Source organism: Leishmania donovani, chromosome 3, assembly GCF_000227135.1.
Source record: "Leishmania donovani BPK282A1 complete genome, chromosome 3".
Taxonomy (NCBI): domain Eukaryota; phylum Euglenozoa; class Kinetoplastea; order Trypanosomatida; family Trypanosomatidae; genus Leishmania; species Leishmania donovani.
The window spans coordinates 69,761-96,432 of NC_018230.1; the positions used below are offsets into that span (position 1 = coordinate 69,761).

General features: G+C 64.3%; 4 protein-coding genes and 1 pseudogene across 4 annotated transcripts, besides 1 other annotated feature; all 5 read left to right on the forward strand.

Annotated features, from left to right (window-relative positions):
- Positions 1–3,168: 3,168 nt before the first annotated feature.
- On the forward strand, positions 3,169–6,174 carry LDBPK_030270 (hypothetical protein; the record flags this gene model as incomplete). Its single annotated transcript, XM_003857945.1, has 1 exon — positions 3,169–6,174. The coding sequence occupies one exon, from the start codon at positions 3,169–3,171 to the stop codon at positions 6,172–6,174; it is 3,006 nt and encodes a 1,001-aa protein (XP_003857993.1).
- Positions 6,175–6,965: 791 nt separating this feature from the next.
- Positions 6,966–7,412, forward strand: LDBPK_030280 (annotated as a pseudogene).
- Positions 6,966–7,412: a sequence feature.
- A 5,138-nt stretch (positions 7,413–12,550) lies between these two features.
- On the forward strand, positions 12,551–18,784 carry LDBPK_030290 (hypothetical protein; the record flags this gene model as incomplete). Its single annotated transcript, XM_003857946.1, has 1 exon — positions 12,551–18,784. The coding sequence occupies one exon, from the start codon at positions 12,551–12,553 to the stop codon at positions 18,782–18,784; it is 6,234 nt and encodes a 2,077-aa protein (XP_003857994.1).
- A 1,016-nt stretch (positions 18,785–19,800) lies between these two features.
- LDBPK_030300 (hypothetical protein, conserved) lies at positions 19,801–22,932 on the forward strand (the record flags this gene model as incomplete). Its single annotated transcript, XM_003857947.1, has 1 exon — positions 19,801–22,932. One exon carries the CDS (start codon positions 19,801–19,803, stop codon positions 22,930–22,932), a length of 3,132 nt encoding a protein of 1,043 aa, XP_003857995.1.
- A 1,202-nt stretch (positions 22,933–24,134) lies between these two features.
- On the forward strand, positions 24,135–26,027 carry LDBPK_030310 (hypothetical protein, conserved; the record flags this gene model as incomplete). The annotated part of the gene is made up of 1 exon (XM_003857948.1): positions 24,135–26,027. One exon carries the CDS (start codon positions 24,135–24,137, stop codon positions 26,025–26,027), a length of 1,893 nt encoding a protein of 630 aa, XP_003857996.1.
- Between the last annotated feature and the right edge of the window lie 645 nt (positions 26,028–26,672).

Consider the following 26,672-nt stretch of genomic DNA (forward strand, 5'->3'; position numbering starts at 1 on the left):
CCGCGGACCGCGACGAGGCGCGCGAGCAGCTGGCCGCGAACGCCGAGGAGCTGCAGCAGCGCCTGGTCACCGCCGCGCAGCAGCGCGCCGAGCTGGAGGCACAGGTGGCACGGCTGGCCGCGGACCGCGACGAGGCGCGCGAGCAAAAGGCAATGGATGCGGAGGAGCTGCAGCTGTTGCGTGAAGTCGTTACGCAGGAACGAGACGCATCGGAGCATAGGCGTTTGGCTCTGGAGTCGGAGGTAGAGCGTCTGAGGGCAGAGCGAGAGAGGATGCTGAAGATGTTGTCCATGGAGGCAGCGGAGTCTCGGCATCGCGGTGGTGCCGTGTCGCACCGGGATGCCGAGCTGGAGGCGCAGATCGCAGTGCTCCTGCGTGAGAGGGACGAAGCGGGCGCACAGGCAGTAGTGGCTGCAGAGCAGCTTCAGCTGCACCGGGAAATGGTCAAGAAGGAGGAGGAGTCCTTTGATGAAGAACGCTCTTGCCTCGAGTCGCAGGTGGCGCAGCTGATGGAGGCGTTCGCGGCCGCGGAGCAGCAGCGGCAAGAAGTGGCGGCGAAAGCGGCGGATGCGCAGGAGCGGCTTGATTCGATGGCGCGTCGGTGCATTGGGCTCGAGGGAGATGCGGAGCAGCGGGCGGACGAGAGAGACGAGGCCCTGCGGCAACTTGCTAATCTCCGTGAAGAGGTGAAGCTCAGGCAGGACGCTGCCGACGTGGAGAATGCAGAGCTGAGGGCGCGGCTTGCTCAGCTCAGTGAGGAGCAGGAGAAGACGCTGGAGCATGTTATTTCGGGTGTTAGAGAGAGGCAGGTGCGCCTCGAAGCAGCTGAAGAGCAGCGGGCGGACTTGGAAGCACGCGTCGCACGCCTCGTCGACGAGGCTGGCGACCTTCGCTCTCGTCTTGCTGCGAGCACAGACGAAGTTAATCTGTACCGCGACCTCGCTCTGCAGGAACATGAAGCAGCCCAGAATCGGTGCGCAACACTGGAAGCGCAGGTGGCAAGGCTCATGAGCGACCGTGACAACGCGCGTCAGCAAGAGTCGGCTGACCTCAGCGAGGTGCGGCGTCACCTCGGCGACGCCGTGCACGAGCGCGACATGGCCTATCATCGGTGTGCCGAGTTGGAGGAGCAGAATGCTGTTATGGCCTCGGAGTTGCAAGCGGCCAAGGCTAAACTGCGGCAGGCGTCGGAGAAGGCCTCCTCATTGATGGCGCGACTCTCCGCATCATCCTCGGTAGCTGGTGGTATCTCTGCCCTTGTGAGCGTGGAAGGCAGCTCTGGCGTGCCACAAGCGGCGCCGCACCGGGATGGGGAGCTCATCGCCGAGGCGGGCGAACGCCTTCGCGAAAGGGGGGAGGCCATGCGACTGTTGGCCGAAGGCGTCGAACTGAGCGAGCGCGCGCGGCCGCTGGAGCAGGTGCTCGCCGAGAAGCTGATCGACGACCGTCGCACGAGCCACGCGGAAGAGGTCGCCACGGAGTCCACGCAGTTGCCGTGGAAGCCTGCGCACTCGCGGCGCCTGGACTCGCGTGCGGCGCAGCTGGACGAGCGCGCGGCACGGCTGAGGGAAAAAGAGAGGCAGCTGCTGCGCGTCGCTCATGAGCTGCAGGCTAAGTCGCGTGCCCTTCAAGTATTATACGCACGGGCGCTGGATAGGCCACAGGTGACGTCGCTGCTGCTGACGGCCGACGGCGACGATACCTCCCACCCTAACACACCACAGCAACAGCAGCAAGGCACACGCACGCCGCGCAGAGAGCCTGTGTATCCGCTGCACAGCGGGGTGACGCACTCCGAACGCACTTCAGGGGCCGCAATGAGCAGCGGTCTCGCATCACCTCTGCCGAGGGAGCCGCCACGGGCTCGGATGGTGCACCGCGATGCGGAGGCAACGGGCACAGAGAAAGACACGCAGGAGCGCCTCACAGCTGCAACGGAGGCTTACCGCGACGTGCTGTACGAGCACATTCTCGAGTCGAATGGGCTGCAAGGGGTGGATGCGTTGGCCCAGTATCTACCCCGCCACACCTCCGGCGGTGGACTGAAGACGCAACGACTGTCTGCGAGCGGCATTATCTCGAAGACCCGGGCAATGTTACGAGCGCTGGAGGAACGCCTGGGCGCTTCCCGTGGCGTCGTGCGTGGAGTCGACCCGGCGGTGCAGGAGCGAAGCCTGGAAGCCTTCCGACGGCTCGAGGTCGCCTTGTCTGCCCTTTGTGAAGGCAGCGATTCGTAGAGACGCAGTCCATAGCCATGGGCGCTGGCCGCCGCCTCTCCTCCACGCCTCAGCGCTCCTACGGATATGAAAGGCATTCGGTGCTGCATCGTTTTTCCTGCTCTGATGCGACACCCTACGTCCATACCCCGACAGCACGTCCTCGCCGCCGCCGCCCCCCACACACACACACACAAACACACCTCCGCCACTCCTCCGTTGGCTGCATATCGTTCTCCAAGGGGCTGCAACTCCCGGCCCCACCTCCCTCCAAGTGGCAGCGCAACCGTGCACGGCGGCGACAGTCGCCCGTTAGAGTGGATGATGCAAGGTGGAAGAGCACCGGGAAGTGATGGACTATAATTCGCGTTGCCGCAACCCGTGCGCGTGCCACCGCGCGCACGCGTGCGTGGAGAAGCTCAACCGCTGAGAGAGCGCGTGCGCTCGAAGAGCAAGGGCAAGCACAGCCACAGGCGAAAAGATGGAGCGGCAGAGTGCCGGCGTCTTCGTGCTTGCCGCGCAACCGCACGGAAAGCCACAGCATATGACCGCTGTTTGAGGAGCGTGTGCCGCCTGCTGGGTTCGTCTGTAGGCTTGCCTCTGCTGCCTGCGCCGCTGCCGTTCTTGGCACGCGGCACTCTGCCACTGTATGCTCCTTCTTTACTCGCTCGCGCCTCCTAACACCCTCACACCCTTCCACCTGAGCATTCAACTGAGCACACACGTGTGTGGCGGGGAGCTAGCACAGCTGGGCGGACGCCGCCTCACCATCCTCTCGTACCCGGCACGGCACCTCCCCCGCCCTCCGACCTTCTCCCGCAGCATCGGGCGTTCTCCTCGCCCGCTGTGCACCGGCATAACGACCGCGCGCGCGAGAGAGAGAACGCGGCGTCGCGAGTCGTCAAACCAGGAATATGTGGTCCTGTAGCTACAGCGCGTTGGTATTTCGTTCATGCACGCAGCTGCCGGTGGACAGAGCCGCAGGGAGGGCTGCGGAATCCATGGCGGCCACCCCGCCAACGGTGAGGCCGACTCCGTGCACTCACCGCCGCTCGCTAACGCCCGCCGCGCACTACAGCATATTGTGACGGAGCTTCAGCAGCAGCACTGGCAGCATCAAGTGGTGTCGTCGAGTACTGCGGATGAGGACGGCCGAGCCTCTGCCGATGACAGCACCCCCTCACATCTTGCGATCTCTGTACCGCGCGCCTCGACCTCTTGCACTGATGTGGCGTGCTCGACCTCGCCGGACACGGCGGAGCAGCAGTGTGAGAGGCGTCGCCTACTTTTCCTGGCAGAGTGGGCGCAGCGAGTGGCAGCGGCGTATGCGCCAATCATGCCGTCTGCTGTGCAGGAGGCCGCTGCATCGTTGCTAATGGTGCGCCCCGTCTCGCACGACGCCGTCACGCGGGACGCGGCCGCAAGTGCAGCCGGCACGCCACCGGCTCCCTTCACTGAAGCGCAGCGGCGACTGGCTGAACCGGCCGTGGTCGCTGCCGTGGCGGACGCCGCGCTGGAGAGCAACGCTGCCGCGTCCACCTCAGGAACCAAAGCAGACCTGCCGCCGGTGCGCTGCGCGAGCGTGCCAGTGGAACGGCGACTGAGCTACCCGGACGGATGCGCCAACGCACATGCGGACAGGGCCGCGCCCGTCTCGGCTACGACCCATAGCGACCTGCTGTTGCTCCCGCACACGATCAGGACAGCAGCTGCCGCAGTGTCGCGCTTGTCCTCTCCCCCGCCGCCGATCCTTCCGCGCGGTCGCGCACCGCTATGCCGTGTGGTTGGTGAGCCCTTCGACGTGCCCACCACCCGAGCAGAGCAGCATGCTGTCCTCGCTGCGCAGGGTGGTTGTTGCGCTCGATGCGGCGTCGTCTTGCCGCAGCCGCAGCTCCACTTCTCTGAGTGGTGCTCTGCGCACACTCGGAGCATCTGCACAAGACTGGCCGGCTCGTGTTGCTACTTGCCGCGCTGCTGCTGTGGCGGTGGCCAGACGACCACATTGTCGCCGCGTCGAGGCAGATTCTGGCACGCGTGCATGTGCATGTCGAGATGCAGCTCTTCGGCCGAAGACGAGGAGGACGGGGGATCGGCTGCCGTGACTGCAGTCCACGTGACACAAGAAGCCACCGGCGGCGCTGGTGGTGGCCGTGGAGGTGTACGGCACAACGCAAGGGCTCCGCTGGACGCACCGGAGAGCGAAGACTTTGGTGGCGCCGCAAGCGAGCGCGACGGGCTGCTAGCCGGAGGCACGCAGTCGAATAGGCACGCCCGCACGCGGGCCGCTTGTGATCACCACCGCAGCGACAGGACCGGTGACGACGGCGGCGGCACGCCTGCTGATGCATCCTTCCTCTTCTGTACGTATGAGGGCCACTACTTGTGCTTGCGCTGCTTCCATGCCCCGCTTACGGCGGCCGGCCTCGGTGCAGCGATGTCGACAGCATCCGCAGCGGCAGCAGGCGCCGTCGGTGGCACCTTCATCCCGGAAGACTACCAGACGCGCTGTGTGGCATCGGAGGGGTGGCAGGCACACGCCTTTTCGACAACGTCTTTGTCTTCGTCCTCCGCGTGGTTTCAGTCGCGCCGGCGCGACAACGGTGGTGGCGAAGACGTTAATGGGTCGTCCGCGCGCGCAGCTCTTGCAAGAGCGTCGGAACAGTTGCATGAGTGGTGGCTCGCACGCCACGTGGCCCACCTCACGCCCGCCGCTGGCACCCTCACCCTCACGGGGAGTAGAGCCGCTAGTGGGCTAGATCATCCACCACAGCAGCAACACCAGAAGCACACTGCTTCACCTCTGCACCTGTGCGTCCTCCCTGCCCATGTGCTGCATCGATGGGACTTCACACGCTTTCCTGTGTCTGCCGCGGCGGCCGCCGTTCTGCGGCGGCGATGCTACCCCGGCAGCGCTCACGGCCGAGAGAGCTACCTCTCCCCGGGGGCCTCCAGCCTAGAGCGTGGTGGGCAGCGCACCACCGTAGGTGGTGGTGACGGTGTCAGGAGCAGAATGAGCGGTGAAGGCTCTCCGATTTTGCTCCCTGGGGAGCAGCAGGGAGCGCGAGGGCATCAGAGCGCTCCAGCGAGTCCTCCCCCGCCGGCCCTGGAGCACATCCCTTGCCTTAGCGGAGAGGCTGGTGGGGCAGCCCCGCCGATGGTGCAGCTTCCTGAGCTCTACGACGTGTCCGCCATCAACCCCTCCTTGTACGTGCGCGTCCCGGCGCTCGCCTCCGCATTGCGGCTACGGCAGCGGATGAGTCTCCTGCACGCGCAGGCTTGGTGGTGCCCACAGTACAGGCACGAAGTCTGGGGGCTGCGGAGTGGAGACGAGCTGGTAGGTGAGGGGCTGGAAGGGGCGGCAGCGCTTTCTGTGGCGCAGCAGCCACCAGGGCCTTCCTCCACGGTAGAGCATGCCCTGAAATACCCTCCAAGTCCGGCAGCAGTGGTGGAGAGCGCGGTGGGCAGCGCTGACTTCTATCTGCTGGCTCACGATGTAGCTCCTCCTCCCAACTCCTCATGGGCGGCGTCGTCGGCATCACGCTCGCACAGCGTGGCAACTCCGCAGACAGCGTCTCTCTCTGCTCTGTCCAGCCAAGCCCACGGCAACCTCTCTGCCCGAGTCGATGGAACCTCCTCGTCTCACCGACACCCGTCCGCAGCGGGCGTGGCGGCAGTGCCACTGACGCCGCCGACGTGTGCGCGCTTCCACGCGCGCCGTCGCTATCTTGTGGAACGAGCTGAAGGCTGGTCTCTCCAAGACCTTCACCGACTGGCAACGCCGTCGTCGTCGACCTCCGCTAGTGCAGCCGCCGCCCCTTCGCCGCCGCTACTGCTCGCAGAGCTGCAGAGCATGTTTGATATTATGCAAGCGCACCTCAATAACTGCAGCGGCTGTGCAGCGCAGTGCCACGGATTGATGGTAAAGGCGCCCCTCGGACTGCCGGTGTGTCGTGATTGAGGTGAGTGGACGGAAGGGAGGACATGTAGCCCCGTGTGAGTCTCTGCCTATGTGATTTCCTTCGCCTTCGTGTCCCCTCAGCTGTGCTTGTTCTCGATTCTCGCCGGCGCTAGCGCTGTGGAAGTGCTGCACCGTTGTTGTTGCGCTCCATCTGTAGCTCTCTGTGCGTGAGCTTGTTCGCACCACGGCTGCTGTCCAACGCCAACACCGCACAGCGGCAGCAGCAGCAGCAGCACGTGTCGGTCGGCATCCTCAGCGTCTGCGTTTGTTTTTCGTTGTTGCTTGTCTGTCTCCCACAGACCCCAGATGACGGGGCACACACACACACATACACTTCACTGCCCTCCTCGCCCTCTGCCCCCTCTCCTCTCGTCACATATCGCCACTCACCAGCCACGCCGATCTCTGCGCAGGGACCGCCTCTCTCCTGTAATCCTTTTCCATAGTCTTTCTCGCGGTGTGCGCGCACTCTCGCATGCCGCACGCCTCCTCGCTCTCTGCCCGAAAGCCGTCTTTGCGCGTGCACACCCACGAAGTCATCGGACGAGCCTTTCCTTGTTTTCTGCCTTGTCCTCATTCTTAGCGGATACGTGGCGCGCCATCGCTGCACGAGCCGCTGCAGCCAGCTGTCTGGCGAGCCACTCCGCCATCCTTCACTTACCGAGTAGCGCGTTATGCCCTACCACTGCCGTCCGCGCACTTCACATATCCGTCGGCTCCGCCATCTTCAAGGCAGCTCGCACGGCAGAATGTAGGCCGCGACTGCCGCCTCTGCAGTGCCGAGGCGGCTAATGGAGCGCGACAAGGTTGATGCCACAGCTGGCGGACTCATGCGCGTCAACACAGGCGTCTTTCAGGCCTGCGCTGATGCGCTTGAAAAGCGGTACGAGGCTGAGGTTGAAGCATCTCGGCACCGTCGACGGTGCCGACGCCGTGCGTGTACATCTACAAGGGCGGCGTGCACGATGCTACCGAGCTCCGCAACCCTCACCCGGGCGGCGCTCAGATCACGCGGGACCACCACGGCAAGGGCGTCCACGCAGGTGTTCCACGACGAGTGTGACCTCCATGCTTACACAAAGAGCGCACTGAACATGCTGCCGCGATACCGTGCCAGCTCCATGCTCGGTCCGCTCGGCGAGTACGAGAAGCACCAGCGCGAGATGGCCTACAAGGACTTCACCATCCGCCGCGATCGCGGGCTGGTGGGGCAAGCGATGTTCCTCGATCTCCCATAGTACATGCACTTGATCAATACTCCCCCCCCCCATCTGCGTCCCGCGCTGCGGCCTGTTTGACTTGAGCCTGATCTTCTTCTGCACCAAGTGCTGGGCCGTCATGATCCTCTGGCTGCCTCTGAGCCTCTTGTGGACCGTGCGTGGCGTCAGGCGCGACTACACGCAGCTGAGCCCGGCGTGGGGAAGCCGCTTCGACGCCTACCTCTACTACCCGAATATGAACTGGATCTTCCAGAACTACCCAGCCGCCGTGGGCCCGTCCATGGCATCGTACATCGCCCGCCAGCGCCACAGATGCGAGGGCCATCGCAGACGCCCAGTACCAACACGCGGTCGAAGTCATCGACTTCAGCCCGCTCTTCGTGCTGGTCTTCTTCCTCTTTTGGGGTTGCGCTGTGGAAGTTCATGGAGTATTTGATCCACCGCATCGTCTTCCACTTCGAGAGCGCACCTCCCGAGCCGCTCTTCGACAATCCGCTCTGCAAGCTGCTGCACCTCTTGCTCCACGGCATTCACCACATCACTCCGATGGACACCCGACCGTCTTGTCTTCCCGCCGGTGCTGCTCGTCGTGGCCAGTACGCTCACCTACAACGGCTACGGCTACCCCGCGGCGAGGCAGCTGCCTCGATATCGTGGCCGGCGGTGTTGTGTGCGGCTACGGCCTGTACGACGACATTCATTACGTCATCCACCACCGCGACCCCGCCAACTTCTACTTCAAGGACCTGAAGCGGTACCACCACGCGCACCACAACGTCGATGACACCGGCGGCTGCGGCCTCGGTACCACGTTCTGAGACATTTTCTATGGCAAGGCGTGCCAGAAGAGCCAAGCGGGCGACACCGTGTCTCTCCGTGTGCATGAACGGAGAAAGGGAGACGTCGCGGGGTAGGGGGGACGAGGATCGGGGCGGGTGCCGTTGTTGCACGAAGCGAGCGAGCGACGCGACGCGGTTGTGGCCAACGGTGAAACGCTTCGCTCCTCTTCGTCCAGCGGCTGCTGTCACGTACATGTGTGTGCCAGCCACCGGCCACACTCACCCTTATCCGTGCATGAAAAGCGGAGGGGGAGGAGGCGAGAGGGGCACGTCTGGCGTGCAACAGGTGTGCGCATACTTGCATGCATGCCCATGCCCATGTATCCTCATGTGCGTGTGCCCATACGAGTGCGATACGTCTCCCTGCCTCTTCCACGTGTTCAACCATCTTTTCGCTGCTCTCCTCCGTGCCCCCGGAGGACAGGGGAGGGCGCATCCATACATGCGCTGAGACGTGCGTGGCATCGCAAGGCCCAGCGCACGCACACCCCACTGTGTCTGTGTGTGTGTGTGTGTGTGTGTCGAGGGGAATGGGGGGCTGAGTGGGCCCGTTTTTCTGTAACGCGCGTGCCCATGGCCGGCATCGCGCCATGCGAGGGGGCCGGTGGGTCGAGTGGTGTTTGGGTTCTCGGTGTGTTGTGTGGCAGCGGGACGGTGTGGGCGAAGGTGGAAGGAAAAAGAGAGGCGGTGTTGCCCACGGCGCTTCCGCCCCGCACGCCTCTCCCCCACTCATCCCCGCCTCCGCTTTAGTCAACATACTCTGCCCCTTCGTCCATCGTCTCCCTCTTCTCGTCTTGTCGTGTCCGTGAGATGAACCCGGCGAGAGAGCGACGCCCACGCCGTCGGACCGCAAACTTCTGATGTAACCCAAAACACACACACACACACGCGCGAGAAGTGAAGAGATCGAGCGCACAAACAACAGTGTACAATGGTGTCTCTCCCTCTTTCGAATCACCGCACTCGTGTCCGACATCCTCCTTTTGTTGGCGTGCGCTATCACTGTCACCGCGGCCTCCCCTTTCTCTCTCTTTCGCGCTGTGTGAGTTTTTATTTATGCAGGCATGTGTGCCTGCTTGGCACGTCGACCAGCCCCCTCCTCAACTTCCATCCTCCTCCCTTTCCTCCTGAAATCGGCAGCAGCTCTCGCCAGCACGTTGTGCTGCTGCCGCTGGCGGCCAAAGGAAAATCTTTCTTTCTGCTCCTGTTCCCTCTTCCATTGTTAGCTAACAGTCATTCTCCATTCCTCCACTGGGCCGTGTGCCACCTCCGATCACGGAACACACAGACACCCCACCCTCACTCCCTCTTCCGTATCTCTGAGTCCGCGCCTTCACAAGCTGCAACTCTCGGTCGTCGTTTCTAACCCGTTGCCATCGTGCGTGCCGTCACATCTCTGCATCTCTCGCGCCCGTGTACGTACTGGTGTGCACGCGTGCCATCCCCCCCCCCCCATCCTACCCTGTGCGCACCCCTGGCCAATAGCCCTGCCCTTCTTTTCCGCCTTGACACTCCAGTAGTCCTCTTCTCGGCCTCAACGTATCTGTCATCCACCTCGTCAGCAGCACCGTCTGTCGCGTGAACGCAGCGCGACCGTGTGCCATCAGCCGTGAGCGGCGAGAGGACAGACTGCCGCTCACCGACAAGCAAGCCGGAGGCGGACAGCGAAGAGAGAAAAACGAAAGCGAGAAGGCGAAGGGTTGTACGCGGACGACGTTGGAATCGCAAGAACGCGCCCGCACGCATGCGCGCCGCCGACAACGCGTCGCGACGGTAGCTTCTCTGATATCATTGCGGCTGTGGTGCTCACAGCCCTGCTCTTGCCGTCGCCCTCCACCTCTCTGAGTTGATGTTGTTGTGGAATCGGGTGCCTGAGCATCACCGCCACCCCACTTCCCTCCTCACCTTGGCTGCACGGCACTCGGCAGGGCTTCCGCCGCACGGGTCGAACCGGCAGGGCGGTGATGCGACTCTGCTGTCCCGGCATACGCGGCCTCCCTTGTCTGTCCTTTTTTTTTTCGTTCGTTTCCTCTTCTTCTAGGGTGGGGTGGGGAGTGGCTGTTGGCTTCCCTCTCGGAGCGTGTGTGTGTGTGTGCGTGTGTTCACCTATTGGCCGAGTTTCGCGTGGCACGCACGCACCGGCCGTCCCGGCTCACATCTATCAGCCCTTGCGTTCAACACTCAACACTCCACACACACGCACACGCACACGCACACGCACACGCACACACATCCCCTCCCCTTCTCTCTCTATCGGCCCGCTGTTTTCGTGGTGATCATTGTCGTTGTGCGTTGTCGATCAAGTAGAACACGTACGAAGGTGACGTGTGTCGCGCTCTGGACTGTACTCCGCCGTGCTTGCTCGCCGCCACCAACATCTCTTCCTGCTCCTGTTTCGCTCTCTCTTTCCCACATACTAGCTCCTTTACTTGCTTGGCTACATCGTGTTGCGTCCTCCGCACATATATTCCTCTGACTTCCTTGTCTGCCTCTCTCCGTCGCTCGCGCACGCGTCCGTCCGCGTCACGCTGCTCCGAAGAAAATACGAGCACGCCGTCGCTCTTCCGTGCGTTGTGTAGGTTTCGCTGTGGCAATTTCTTTTTTTTTCTCTGTTCGGCGTTGCGTGTCTTTACATCGCCGTCGTTGTCGTTCCTCCTCTGCTGCTTGTGTGTGCGCCTGTCTGTGAGCGCGCGCTCGAAACTTCATTTGCTCTGCTCCTCCTCACCCCACAAGCCCGATCCTCGCCACTGGAGACGCGCACTCCGCCCTCTCTTTCAGTTTTCCCTACAGCATCGACCCCCTCCCCCACTCCCCGCCCTCTCTCTCTCCCTGTGCGTGCGTGCGTGTGCGTGTACTTGAGCCGCATCTCGTGTCGCGGAGCGCTTCTCTTCGGTCGTGTTGCGTCTCTGTTGTGTTTTGTTCCCGTTGTGAGACCTCCAGGCGTGGGGCACCTGCGCCCCCTCCTGTCCTTCGGTGGGACACACACGCACGTGCACACGCACCCGCATCTCCGCAACCCTGCTCTGTTGTGCCGTTGTCTTGGGCATTGTTTTGGCGCCATCTCTTCCCCCGTCCCCGTCTTCCCTCCGCCTCCGCCCTCTTTCCTGTTCGTGTGCGCGCGTGTCTGCGGACGCTGTCGGCATCAGCGAGACGCGCGCACGCGCCCACGGGAAGGAACACATTCGCAGAGGCGCTGCACCACAACGAAGAATCCGCTCGTTTCCGTCACTGGTGCGTCCGCGCTTACCTACGCCTTGTCCACGGTCCATCGCTCGCTACTGCGGCGTACTGTGTCCACGTCACGCAGGCCGCCCTTCTCCTCCTGCTTCTTCTCCGCCCGGCGTGTATCCACTCGTCTTAGGCCTTGGCTTTTTCTTCTTTTTTTCTATACCCCCGATCGCACTTCCGGCTGCCCCCTCCCCCTGTACACGGGCTCACACGTTCGCTCCTTCACCCCTCCCCCCCATACACACACACACATCCCCCTGCCTCTTCCTACGGCTTTCGTGTTCGCTTATTGCTTGTTGTTGGTCCCTCTCCGTCCTCCCAGTGGCCGCCGTCTTCGTCCCGCTTCTCTCTGCCTGTGTGCGTGCACGTGTCTGTCTGCGGGAACGCCTCTTGTTCGTTGCTGTTCGTTTCTTCTTCGAGGTGTGCGGGAGGGGGAGCGGGGAGGGGACGACGGCGTGAGCAGCAAGAGCGCGCACGCCAGCCTGCATCTGCCAAAGCCTCCCACCCCTCACCCTCTTCCCCGATCGCCACACGCGGTGTTGGAGCGCGCAGCCCCCACGCCGCGTCTCGCGCGCCCTGGCATCTCCCTCCTCCATTCTTGTACACACGTCTCTCCTTACCTTTCGTGTATCAGTCATTGACTCCACCCGTTTCTTTTTTTTTCTTTCGCTCGTTGCTGCTGCTGTTTTCCCTGCGCGTGTGCTTCGTTGTCTCCTCCCTTGTCTCAGCGTCCCCCGCTGCCGTAGGCTCGAAGACGTCGCCACGACGGCTGCGTCATGCACGATTGAAGCCTCCTCCTTTATTCATTGGCTTACGTCTCCTGCGTGCGTGTGCGTGTGCGTGTGCGTGTGCGCCATCACCGTACCTCTATTCTTCTACGTCTTCGTCTCTATCCTCCACACACACACACACACTCCTCCCCATCTTCCCCGTGCGCGTGTGGTGTTGTGGGGGCGCACGTTGTTCCGCTACGGCATGCGTCCCCGCCCACCGACACGCGCCCCACCCCCTCCCCCTTCTAAAAGTGGCGTCCTGTCGCGCGAACAAGAGCAGTGCGCACCTCAAAACTGAGACGAGGACGCATACCCGATGCAGGCATCCGCAGACAGCAACAGCCCCACGCGCCCCCTAAGCGCAGCCGTCGCGGAGGCGGCAGCACCGACGGCGGAACGCTCCGCCGGCGTCATGGCGGAGGGCATCAGCGGCAACACCGCCGCTGTTCCGACCGGCGCTAACACCAGCGACACTACAAGGGCTGTCGAACACGTTGTGGATGAACGCACGCCGCCTCTCGTCGCTGCGCCGGCGTCGTCAGCGGAGGGGCTAGCCAAGCTCCTCACCATGTGCCTCGATCGCATATGCCGCCTTGAAGAGCGGCAAGCGCACGGAGAGGCGCGGCAGTGCATCTTCGATACCGCCCTAAAAGCTCTGTTCATGCAGGCATACGGGCGGCAGCCGCAGCAGCAGTCATGTCGACAGGCAGCTGTAGAAGCGCACGGTGAGGATGGCGATGCCAAGGGCAGTGACGCACACGATCGTGAGCGCAGCGAGCAGTATCTCTGCAGTCGCCATACCACCAGCTGTCGCACCTCGCCGTGGTCGCACGTGAATCGACCATCGGCTCTCGGTGGCAGCAGCAACAGCCACCACAGCGACGATGGCTATGATCGCGCAGCAGCGTCATCGGAGTCGCACTCACAGCAGCGCTGCCGCCGGCACCGCCCACTCCGCTACACGCAGGGATCCGACATGCACAGACCGTACGGCGCCGACGCGCCGGCCTCTTCGTTGGAGTCCACGGCGCCCGCTGACACATCCGCTGCTGCTGCTACTGCTGCGGGGGCAGCTGTGAAGGGAAGCGAGAGAGACAACGTCCACATGAATCACAGCACTGGCAGCCAACATCACCGTCACCAGAGCCCTGGCGCTGTAGCATCCACAGGCGCGATCCCTTCGCCGTCCCCTGCTGGCCTCGCCAACACCAAGTGGAAGGAGGCGAGCAGTGGCACCGGCGCAGGTGTCGGGGGCGGATGTGCGCATGCTGTCCCCTCCGCAACTGCTGCTGGCAACTACCGGAATACACTCACGGCATCTGCGGCGGTAGCGAGTGGCAGCACCAACGAGCCGCCGATGATATCGCACTTTGGTTCCTCTTCCGGCGGCGGTGGCGGTCGCCAGCGGCAGGGCTCTCTCGTCACAGTTGTCAGCCCAACGCACACGTCACAGGCGGAGGCGCACGCCATCGCGGCGTCGGAGCTGATCTCCGCTGGCGCCAGCAGTGCCCCTGCAAGCGCAACGCCAATGAACGGCTTCACATGGGCAGCTCCAGTGACGCTGTTCTCTTCGTCGGAGAACTCTCGTTGCTCTACGCCGGTCGAGTTCCACATGTCAGCGCGTTCGTCATCCCAGCAGCAGCAGCAGCAACCCCCCACGCAGCCGTCGACGGAGGAGTGGTCATCGTGTAACAGCCGGCACCTAGCAGAACGCGCTGAAGAGATCACTCATGATGGGCCAGACATTGCTCCTTCGGCGCATCCGCAGCAGCAGCGTGGCAGCCGACGGCACCTACGCTCGTCGCTCACGCACCTGGCACCCCTCGCCGATCACCCTCAGCATCCGTCAGCACGGCTCCATCTACAGCCGACATATCGCAAAGGCGAGGACCGCGAGGACCGCGAGGACCGCGAGTCGAGCTCTTCCTCTAGGCTCGCCGCCACGGCCTTACGAAGCGCCGGCAGTACCGCGACCAGCTCCGCCGCGCACACTGGCGATGAACTGGACGCGCTCTACCACGCGCTGAGCACCCCTCATCCCACCGCATCTTCTCCTGCCTCCTCAGAGTCCGCAGCCACCAGCGGAGTTCAGGCAACTGGGATGCCGCCTCGCAAGGTGCAGTTTCCTGTCGGCATGGACAACGCTACCGCTATCAACGAGTTGTTCGCCCAGGCAGTGCAGAACACGATGGAGACGACACGTATGAAGGATAACCTCACGGTTCTCGTGCGCAGCGTGCGCGAGGAGCGCGAGAAGCGGCGTCGGCTTCAGCGGCGCGAGGGGTCAGCCGTTCAGAGGCTCTTTCAACGGGTCTTGGAAATGTCGTCGGTGATGTTGCGGCTGCAGCGGGCAGTGCGACGGCTAGCGCTGGAGGCAAGCAGCGGTCGCGCCGCTGAAGCTGCAGGCTGGCACCACCACCACCACCACAACAGCAGCCACCGTCGGCGTCGTGGTGTGGATAGCAGCAGGAGCGCCGGCGTCGGCGATCAGGGCGAAGATGGCGCTACTTGCGATGGTGACGTCGACGACGGTGAGAACGAGTGGCACGAGCACTTGTGCGCGTCCTTCTCGACGGCCTCCGTGGCCATCTCTCGCAGTCGCAGGAGCTGCAGCGTCAGCGGAAGCGGCCATCGACAAAATATCAGTGACCGCTCGGGGAACGTCGGGTACGCGGCCCTCGCGGCGCCGTTCTCCTCGTGCGGGTCTCTCTCCGCCGGATGTGAGCGCGTCGTGCCGGCCGTCGGTTCGCCGTGGCTTTCATCGCTCAGCACGCAGTGCTCAACGGACGTGGCGCGCGGTGAGGCCATTCCAGGCCGCGGTGGTGCGGCGACCACGGGCACAGCCACCAGCACGCCGGTAGTCGACGGTGTGTGCAACACGCCGACGTCGCCTGTCCCATCTGGTACGCTTTCTTTTCAGCAACTCGCCGGGGCCACTGCTGTAACGGCAGCAGCGGCCCTTCCCAAGATCATCTCCAGCAGCAGTTCTCTCCATTCCTTGGTCACCGCGAGCGCCGCCATCACCACCAATGTGAACACTACGACAGCAACTACCATCACCACAACGGCTACGACATCACGTGCAGCCAGCGCGACGTTGGTGCCGCAGTCGATGGTGTCATCATTGGTGAGCGTGCCACGGCAAGAGCGCCCGCCCTCGCCGCTGCTGTCGCCGCCCGCGATGCTGGACGTGTGCGCCACGGAGAGCAGGAGCAGCGCCGTCACCAGCGACTCATCCGTCGTGCCGGCGCTGTCCATAACGGACGTGCGCTTCGGGCTGGCGCTCTCCCTGCACGCCAGTGCCGCCGAGGACGAACTCCCTGCTCCGGCTCCCGCTGCCGCGGCCCGCCGCGGCAGCGCTGGCCCCCGTGCAGAGGGCGCCAGGAACAGCACGACCCCTGATGCAGACGCGTGTAGTGGCGGCCGCTCGGGTCAGCGGTCGGAGGTGTATGGTGCACATCCCGACGGCGTGAAGGTCACGGAGCCGCAGAAGGCGCAGCGGCATCTCACACAACCGCTGCAGCAACAACAACGCTGTCAAGACGTATCCGGTGGGTCGTCGGCTCTGTCGTCTACCTCTTCGCGGTGCCGCCAACGAGAACACAGCATGCGGCGAGCAGCCCCTGGGGCTATCGCCACGACGGCGGTGCCGATGCCCATTCCTGGTGGGATCCAGCACTCTTTCGCGAGGGCGCGGCACCCACCTGCGCCGCCGCCGCCGCGGCAGGCCACCTCGTCGCGCAAGAGTCCCGCATCTGCCTTCGCAGGCGCGAGCTCGGCTGCGGCTCGTGGAAGCAGCAGTGGCAGCAGCAGCGTGTCGGCGCGGCGCCTGCTCGATGATCTAAACAGCGAGCACCGCAGCGGCGCCGTCACCGGGGCGAGTACCGTCGTGGACGTCGCCGCTGAAGTCGGCACCAAGGGCCACGGTGGCAGCAGTGGCATTGGGGCTGTAAACACGACGACCGCTGCCAGCGCCGACTCCCCTGTGGCGTCGCTGGCATCCTCCGTTGCCGCACTCAAGCTCACCGGCTCTGCAGCCAGTCTAGTGTGCCGCACGTCGAACGCCGCGACGGCGACGACACTGGCTCAGCCGGCAAGCACACCGGTGACAGCCAGGCCGCGATCAAGGCAGCAGAGGAGCGAAGCCAGCGTTGCCAAGCCGTCACCCGGGCGACGAGAGGCGAGGCGGCCGTGGAGCGGTCTCATCCAATCCGCCGGCTCCGCCACACCCCGCAGCAAGGCACCTGCTGCCGATTGTCGCGGCAACATGAGGGACGATGCCTGCGGTGCGGACGCGGCGGGTAGCACTGCCCTGCAAGGCCGCGAAGACCTGCCGACATGGCGCGACGCGGCTACCAGCGCATCGCCCACACATAGCAGCAGTGATCGCAGCCCCAGCTCGCACCCGCAGCACAGTCTGTTATCGTCGTGGCTACAGAGCCCTCCCGTCCGAGTGGCAACGGCCGCGGGCGGTGACGACAAGACCATACTGAGCCCCGTCACGCCAACCGGTGCCACTGCCATGACCGCCGGTGGTGAGAGACGGTGCCGACCCTCCGCTGGCGCACATCGGTCCCACAGCAGCAGCGGAAGCATCGCCTCTACACCACCACGACGGCTGAAGGCCCCGCTGGCCCCCTCTCCGACCAGCACCGCCGCCGTCGGCGCGCTCCTCGCGCGCTTCTCGTCGCGGAGCTTGAAGTTTCAGCAGACGCAGCCCGTTGTCCCCATCGCGGTCGCGCATCATCCGCGGCAGCTGCTGCAGACGACTGCCACCTCTCACCAGGCGAGGAAGTGGACCTCCATTCCCTTGCTGTCGTCGGCCACGGTGTCAGGGACGCTGCCACACGTGCCGATGGTGGCGTCCGTGAAGTCGGCCAGCAGCTTCCTACGCATCACTCCGATCCTTCTCTCATCAAGTACGGCCCACCCGGCCTCCCCGGTGTCGCCCCTAGTCACCGGAAGCTCCGCGTCTGCGGGGACTGGTGCTGGTGGCAGCGGCGCGACCCCTGGGCGCCTTCCCGCGTGCATCGCGCAGCCCGTGTCACCGCTCTCGTCGACGAGCCGCCTCGGCCAGTACCACCGCCCGCACTCCAGCAGGGCCCTGCACTTCAGTACCAACTGCAGCGGCAACAACATGAACGCCTCCCTCGCGGCGCCCTGCACGCCGCCTCCCACGCCACCGCACGGCCACCCGCCGAGCCTGGCGCACCAGCAGTCTCGTGATGCGGCGGTGCAATCGCAGCATGCAGTCGTCCTTTCCCGCAGCGTCGCCGCCCTCATGCAGACGACGAAGACGCTACCACGCGTGGTCGTGTCCCCGCCCTCGCCGTCACGGTCGCCGCGTGTGACACCCTTGAGTGGTCCGAGGCGCACCAAACCACTGACCCCAGCAGCGGCAACGCCAGCGTCATCGCAGCCGGCGCGATCAGGCTACGAAGCTAAAACCCTGGCAAGGGCTGCCGTATCCCCGACCGGGAAGACACAGCAACCGGCCAACTCTGCCAAGGTCTGTGGCAAGGCAAAACAAGCACCGCCAAGCTCACCTCTTGCCGGATGCGAAAGTGCTGCTGTGGCAAGAGGTGCTGTGACGCACCAGCAAGCACTCTGCTCGTCATCTCTCGTGGCCCACCACCCGTGCTCGAACCCCCTACAGCTAACAGATGATCCCGGCCACCGACAGCAGCAGCGGCGGCTGCAGACGTCGTGCTCTGCGCAGGAGAGACGCAGCAGTCGACGTGCTCGCGCGGGTCTGCCGCCGCCACTGTCCGTTGAAACACTCTCAGACGCATCCGTCTCCGCGCTGCGCACGAGCAGCGTGGGGACAACCGGGTCGATGGACGTCGAGAAAGGCGTTAAGAAGGGCGACGTCGGTGACGGCGTGAGCGGGCTAGCGATGCACAATCATGGCGGGGGCAGCTGCGCCACACTGGTCACCCTCTCTGCCGTCGCAGATGCTGGTCAAAACCGAGGCTACTCGGCGCAGCTGCACCCGCCGGAGCTGATCGCGGAGGGGGGGCAGGAAAAGAGCGGTAGAGAACGATCAACGCCTGCCGCTGCGGCGGTGACATCGTTGCCGGCTACCCCGACTGCAGTGGCGGCCGCAAGCGTGGCCGGCGTCATGCGCAGCGCCAACCGCATTAGCAGCGCCTCCGATGCCGACGTGGACAGGGCCGCCGGTCTGGAGGCCGGAAAGCATGTGGATAACGACGACGACAGCTCTTTCCAGCACGCACTCCGACGAATACCGTTGCAGCCGCAGCAACAGCAGCAGCGCCGGCGACCTCTGGGCGACGTGAACGCTGCAGAGCAGCCACCCATTTGCTTTTCCTTCCTGTTCGACGCCAGCACACCTGTTTCCATGCTCTCGAGCGCGCTGCAGCGCAACCGAAGCTCCTTGAGCCAGCAGCAGCAGCACCACTCACTGGCCGCTGCCAGCGTTGGTCCTGCATCTGCCATGCACAACGCCGCATCGCACGACTCCTCCGCCTCGTCTTCGCATACGCCGACACCCACCATGACGTCTCCCTCCGACACGCGCTCCTCGTAAATCGAGAGTGTTAAAGGTGCCGGTCGGTGCGGTGTATGGACTTTTCAAGGCGGACGAACAGATAGCGGCGGAGGGCGACGTCGGTGCGCCTACACACGCGTGGCGAAGGCTGTCGCGCACCCCGCACATACACGCACACACAAGCATGCATACATGCCAACGGTGGAGTAGCACCCCTCCCCTGTGTGCTGCATCATGCCCTCTCTCTCCCAATCTCTTACCCTCAGCTGTCCATTGTATACTCTTTCGGGGAGTTGTTTGCTTCGCGTGCTTGGCGGTTGGGGCTCGTGTGTGTGTGTGTGTGTGGTGATGGTGGTGGTGTGCATGTGTGATTGCACGGTGACGTTGATGGAGGATGAGGATCATCATGAGGGTGGCAACTACACGTCCGCGTCTCGGAGCTCGTCGCTCAGACGGAGAAACCAACAGAGAAAAAAAAAAACACCAACGCAGCCGACGCTGCAAAGGCGAAGGCACTGGATGTATACGCGTGGGCGCATACCTGCGTGTCTGTGGAACGCGAGCATCACGCAGGCAAGCAGTATGCCCTTCCTTTTGAGGCGGCGTGTGGGGACGCCACAAGGTACACCTCGGCGTCGCCTCCGTGCGCGCATGTGTATGCGCGAGTACGCACATGCTCAGCCTCTACCTTTCTTCTTGTTGTGACCTTCCCTGCGCCCCCTCCCCCTTCACCACCGACCAACACACGTACATCTCTACGTCCACGCGCCCGCCATGCACACCGAAGCCAACGTGCTGTGGGCTTCTTGGCAGTAGAAAGTAGAAGTGCGTCGCAGAGTGGAACGGAAAAGGCGAAAAGCAGGCAAGCAAACTCTTGATCTCTCCCCGCCTGCGTGCGTGTGCGCCTCACCACCACCACCACCGCCACCACTAACACCATCAACAGCACCCTCCCTTTTGGCGCCCCGCGCTCGTTTCTCTCTCCCCATCATCGACGTGCGCAGAGACGCACACGTAGACAACCGCTACGTGCGTTGCTTTACGTCTACTCGTGTATGTCTAGTGGTGGTGGGGAGGCGTCGACGCGGCCGCCGCCGCCGCCGTCGTCGTCACCATCGCGCGGGGCCCCTGCCGCTGAGGCCAGTGACGCGGCCAACGCCGCGGACGGCACACATGGCAGCCTGTCCCCGGTGGAGCTGGAGGCCATTGAGCAGCGCTTCGTGGAGGTACTGCGTGCCCTCTCCGCTGAGCCACAGCTGGAGCCGTTCCGCAACGAGTACGAAAAGCTACACCGCCTGCTCCTCAGCAGCCACGATGGAGAGCAGCGCCTCCTCCGACAAGCGCGCGAGCTGCGCGACGAGCTAGACACACACCAACAGCAGATTACGACGGCGATGCAGCTTTCGCAGGAGGACGAGGAGGCAATCCGAACTCTGCGGGGGGAAATCGAGGCAGCGTGGGCGAAAGCTGATACCGCGCACGAGCAAGAGCAGCGCAGTCGCGAGCTCTTGCACACGCTACGGCAGCAGGTCACCGAACTCGACGCGATGGTCGAGAAGACAGCAGGGCTGTCGATGGGGCAAGAAGCGTACTTGCGTGATCTGCTCACCGTAAAGAAGGACCGCGAGGAGGAGGCGATGCTGCTGCGCGCGGCGTTGAATCGGACAGAGGCAGATCACCGGCACGTGTGCGTGCAACTCGCTGCCGCCACGCAGGCGCACGAGGCGGCCCAGCACGAGCGAGATGAGCAGCGCCACGCCTATCAGCACTTGCTCACCAGCCTCGAGGCGGAGCAACGGGAGCGGGCGGCGAAGGAGGCGAGCGTGCGGCAGTACCGCGACACGACGGAGTTGTGCATGCGTCGGCTCGACGAGCGCGGCGTCGAGGTGGAGCGAGCCATACGGGAAGAGAAGAAAGCCGCCAAGGAGGCGGAGGGCACGGCGCAGGAAATCCAAGCCATCGCCCGCCAGCTGCAGGAGCGGCAGGAGCGCTTCGCTGTCGAGGCAGCCCGGCTCGCTGCTGCCGAGCGCGAGAACACGATCCTCACGCGCGAGCTGCCGCAGCGGCAAGCTGCCCTGCGCGAACAGCAGGATGAGCTGAAGCGCGAGGAGAAGCGGCTGCACTTGCTGGAGAAGTCGGCGCGAGCGCAGCAGGCGGAGCTGGCCGCACTCGTCGAGAAACGCGCGACGGCCGCCGCAGCGGTGCAAACACGCGCCAACTCTGTCGATGCCGCCCTGGCCGAGCTGGCGACAGAGGAGAAGGCGCGCGCGGTGCTGGAGGAAGCGGTCGCCAAGGTGATGCAGCGCAAGACCAACACGATGCACACCAATACTGTCAAGGCCACGGCGAGTTCGAAGGTGGAGGGGCAGCGCGTCATGGAGGCTGGCAAGAGTCGGCGCCTCAGCCGGCAGCTGGAGCTGCTGCGGACGGACAATGAGCAGATGCGCAAAACAATTTACTATGCCGAGCAGAACCACGAAAAGAACACGAAGGAGGCGCAGCAGGCGCTGCTGAACTACCACCGGACCCTCGACGCTATTCGCACGCGCCGCAGCGAGGCCAAGGCGGTCGAGGAGGATATCGCGCTCCATCAGAAGAAGCTGAAGGCGCAGCAGGCACTGCTGAGCACCGTGACGGCGGATCGCCAGAAGACGGAGAAGGCGTTGCGCGAAACAGAGGCAGAGCTGCAGCTGCTGCGCAACCGACACGGGAGCAAGCAGGAGGAGCTGGAGTCGGTGAAAACAGAGCTGATCCAACAGGAGGCGGACATGTGCCAGCTGCATGGTCTCAGTCGGCAGCTAAACAAGGATGTCGCCAACACGGAGCAGCGCCTGCGGTTCCTGCGGGAAGATCAGCAGCATGCCGAGAGCCGCGTCGAGGCACTACGCAGCGAGGCGCAAGAACTTCGGCAGGTGATTGCGCAATACGATCTGGAAGCACGGCAGCAAGGCGCGCGGCTGAAGTACATGACGCACGAGCGCAACGCCATCGCGACGCAGCTGCTGCTCCGCTCCGAGGAACTCGAGCTGATCCGCGAGAAGATCCGCCTTGCTGATGTGGCGCGGGTATCTGGGGTCACCAAGTACCAGCGAGCGATGAAGCAGCTGCTGGAATCACGCGACTTGCTTGTTGAGCAGCGGCTGCGCTGCCGCATTGCCCTGGTGCGGCTCCGCTACCTCGACCGCCTCCACACCAAGGAGGTGCATCAGGAGAAGCTGCTGTCACAGTCCCGCGCGCGGGTGCGGGCGCTGGCGGACGAGCTCGGCACCAAGCACAACGTGCACTGCTGGCGGAGCATGGAAAGCAACGCGCCAGAGGTGCTGGATGCCCTCGCCAAGGTTCAGCTCCTGCAGGCGAAGCTGCTGCGCAAACATGGCGAGTTGAAGGAAAAGACGGACCTGGTTGAGAAAGAGGAACGTGCCTATCAGCAGCTGCGGCAGAAGCTGGCGCGGATGCCGGGGCCGGAGGCCGCCGAGGAGCTCGCCCTCTGCGCCGAAAACATGCAGCAGCGCAAGGCGCAGCTGCTGTGCATGACGGACTCTCTGGCAGAAGCGGAGCAGGAGGCGGAGGCTCTGGAAGTGCATGTCGCGCAGCTCCAGGAAGAACTTCAAGACCTGAAGCACCGCTACTACCAGGAGAAAACAAAACACACCGCCTTGAGACAGGAGGAAAAGCTCATAGCGCGAACTTGGGGTGCTGGCAGCGCCGGTGTCGGAGCTGCCAGGCAAGCGGGCAGCGGTACGGGCTCTTCCGCAGGCGGCGGCGGGGTAGCGGTAGTAGCAGCAGGCGCATCGGCGCCTTCAGCAGAGCAGCGACGCACCAACACCGATGACAGGTCCCCGTCGGGTGGTGGATCAGCTTCTGCTGATGTGGGACACAGGTCTGCCTCACAGCCGCAGCGGCCGCACCTCCATGCAGGCGGCTCTGCCGTCGCTAGTAACAGCCACAACGGCATTCAAGCCGCAGCGAGCGGCACTGCATGCAGCGGCACTGGTCAAATGAGCGCGGCCAACAGCGGCAGCGTAGGCAACGGCTCTGTCCCGCCACGCAACGGCCGCCGGCGCGCGCCGCTGGCCGAGGCGATGCTAGACACGCTGACGGCAGGGCCGCCACAGCCGAACTTCCCGCTGCAGAGGCCACCCCATCAGCGGCAGTTTGTCGGCGGCGGCTTCTCTCTCACTCGATGATGGCGCGGGGGGAGCCGCGGGTGTGCCTCTGTGTGTGTGTGTGTGTAGCCTGTCTGTGCATCCCCATGCCTGTGTGGCGCCGCTGCAGTCTGTGTGCGTGTTGTGGCCGCTCCTCCGTCTCCGTTGCCTCGCTCATTTCTCGTTTTTGCCCTTCGTTGATGTACCTTAGTGCTTTCCCATGTCCCATGTGCCTCCGAATACGGACGATGCTCAGGGTGGGTTGCAGCGCCCCACCCCCCACCACCACCCTCTCTCGGTCACGTACGTGTGTGTGTGGTTTGGGGGGGGGGCGGGGGGAGGAGGAGACGGCGGTATCCGTCCGCACGCATAACCACTTGCATCCAAAAAGTGTCCTCCTCGCCTTGGTCCATGAAAAGAGATGTCGTCGGTGCGTGAGAAGCACATCCCTCAGCGCTGCACCAGTGCTGGCCAGCTAGGGAGCACCTTTGCCTACAACGCTGCGGAGCGTTCGTCTTCTGCGGCGCACGCGCCTCGAAGGCCGACAGAGAGGAGTGGCGGATGATGATGTCCGAGGGTGCTGCGTCGGCAACGTCCGTACGTTGGGCAGAAGTGCAAAGAGCGACCGGTCGCGATCGAGTGTGCGCGCGGGAACAGAGACGGGCCGCGTGACTGGTCTCCAGTCCCCTCGCTCGCTGGCACACACACACACACACACACGCACACACAAACTCGCCAAATGAACGCAGATGCCCTTCCCTTCCCAATCCCCGCGCGTTACGTTGTGCAGCGCCCTCGTTCACATGCCTGAAGCGGCACAAAAACCGCCGCCACCCCTCCCTCTCTCTCCAAGCCCTCACTATCTCCTTGGGCTGCGCTACTCACGCGGTCCTCTCTCTCTCTCCTTCCCTTGCAGCCCATCACTGCCCACCTACCGACGTACACGCGCAGCTATGCACGGCAGCCTTCCCGTGCGGGGTTTGCAGAGACGAATAAAGGTGCCCTTGATGGCGTCGGCCCCGTCCTCCATTACGTTTGCCACCGCGGCGTCTACCGCGGCTACGCGGATCGCGCGATGGGTGCCGATGGCATTGCCGCGCCGGTGCTCGCCTCCTCTTCGTCTTTGTGGCGACTACCCTCGCTGCGCTGTGGCAGCCGCGTTGTCGTGTCAACGCCTGTGGATCAGATCCACCTCGCCCCTAGCGTGCAGCACCGCGGCGGGGCAGGCACGCAGCACCTCGAAGATGAAGAAGAGGCCCCGTCTCGGCATTCACCGTCCTTCACACGCGGCAGGCCGCCTCGGCAGCGACACCGAAGAAGCGGAAGATGCTGCGCTGTACCAGCATCACCCGGATGAGCACGCGGGCATCTTCCAGAGTCAACACATCAAGCCCTTTCCCGTCCGCGCAGCCATCGACATCGGCACCGGCGGTGTTGTGTCGCTCTGTGTTGCCCGCGTGGATGCCACGGTCGGCGCCATACAAAAACTCATGTACCAGACGCAGCTGCCCCTGCATCTTGAGGCACTGCCGACTTCGATGTCGAACCCCTCATCACCTCTGTCGTCGTCGTCGTCGTCCTTCACGCTAAGCGAGCGCACGATGGAGGACATCACAAACAAGCTGCACATCTTGCAGGGCGCAATGCGGCGCAACGCCTTTGAGGGCCTCAGCGAGCGCGCCGCCGTGCTGTCGTGGCCGCTCTGCCTCGCGCGCAACGCCGGACAGCTCGCCGAACGGCTGACAAAGGAATTCAAGGTCGATGTTCGCGTTCTAGGGGCGGATTTCGACGTTGAATGGCCGCCGTCTGTGACAAGGTTCCTAGTCGGCGAGGGCGCGAGCATGCCTGAGACGGCAGATGATAGCCGCAGCACCGTTGACAGGGGCACCCGGGACAGTGTTGGCCGCAAGGGCGCCGAGAACACGCTCAAGTCGCTGCTGCGTGCAGCACGCGCACCCACGACGTCGGGGCTTGCAAAGCAGAGAAGAAAAGCGAAAGCGCCGTCATCGTCCGGGACAGCGGCAAACCGCGGTGCGATGGACCCGCGCACACAGCTCGACGCACTCGCCTTCCTCGCGCACGCCGCCGTGAGCCAGTGCGTCGCCCCGCAGCGACTTCTGGTCCTCCACGAAGATCCGCAGCGCGGTCTGCGCTTGCTGGGACTGGGGACATCGGCCGCCGATGACATCGCTGATCTCCTAGACGATGCGACGACACCGGAGGAGCGGCAGAGGCTGTACGCTATTGCGCATGGGCCGGGGCCGTCCTTGCTCGAGGCCGGTGAGAGGACGCCGTCCAGCGGAAAGCGAGTCTTCGTAGCGGCTCACGCACAGCCACGGCAACAGGCGTCCGTGTCGCCAACATTTTCATCAATGAGAGACTTTCAGGGCCCCGCTGATGGCGGCACCAGCAGCGATGCGGCGCCAGCAGCAGCGTCACTTATGCGCCTCGTCGAGCACCCCCTCCCCGTAGACGTCGCGAGTGCGCACCGCTACTGCATTACGCAGATCCAACGCCGTCCGCTGGAGTCTTACTGTCTGCACGCGAGCAGCCCGAACCCGCTTCTCGCCGACGAGTTCGCAGCACTGCGCGGTCTTCTTGGGGGCATGATACAACCTACCCTGCCAGCATGGGTGCGGCGCAAGGCACAGCTAGGAGGCGTGTTGTGCGGGACGAGCCACAACGGCGGCCTGCTGAACCTTGCGGCTCGCGTGTCGCAGCAGACGCACGTCTCCTTGGAGCACCTGGAAGTGCATGCGCAGTACCACTTCTGTGGCCTCACCGACGTCCTGCTTGCGGAGTCTTTCCCTAACCCGCTCCTCGTGCTGCCGAGTGCGGCGCTGACGGCTGCCGTGCTGCGATCGCTGGAGTCGCCGCGCATCACGTACCTTCCCGAGGTAAGCGTGGCGGCCGCACTGCTGGTCCAGCCCTCCTTATGGCTGCACGCACGCGCAGTCGAGGTGCGGGCGAGGCTTGCGCGAGACCCGTTCTACGGATCCACGACGTCAGCCCAGCGCGGCCGTGCCTTTGACCGACCGCACCGCAAGGACAACCCCACCGCCGCCCCAGACGCGACGTGGGTCAAGGAGGGTCGCTGGAACCCCATTTCTTCTAACGAGAGCATGCGTGGGACGTGAGGAGCGCCGCCGCCGCGAGCAGAGCGCCCGCCCCTTCGTCAACACCGCCCTTATTATTGCACTGTGGGCTTTCGGGTCTGCGCCTCTGAACGTGCACGTGTGGTGCTGCGAGGTCCAGCACGCCGTGCCGGTCGTGCGCGAAGGCGTCGCCGCCATCAACCGCTGCCCGGCCGCTTCTTTCGCCGACCTTAATGCGCCTGCCTGCGATTCCATGTTTTTCGCTCAGTTGGTCGTACGCGCGCCACTCGCGTCATCTTCACATGGGCGTAGCCGCATGCATGCGCGCACGAGCATCGGCGTGCCGGTGTGTACGCCCTTCGGCACCGTAAAGCCGCTCTCACAAAGCCCCCTCCCCTCTTCGTCTTTCTGCGTCTCCCTCGGCTGTGGCGGTCGGGTGCCCGGGCAGCGCGGCGTCGCCGTGCCTCACACGTCCGTCGGTCGCTTGAGCAGGTGTGTTTGGTTCGACCGCCTCGGGGTCTTCGTTTGAGGTCCTTGTTGGATGGTGCGCGGCGCGTGCATCTGGCTTCGTGCTGCGCGAGCAAGCCACACCACCGCCACTGCCTCCGTCGGCCTTCTCTGACGGCGCTCAGCACGAGGGGAGGGGGGGCGCCGCACGAGCAAGCATGCAAGCGCCGAGTCGCCAGC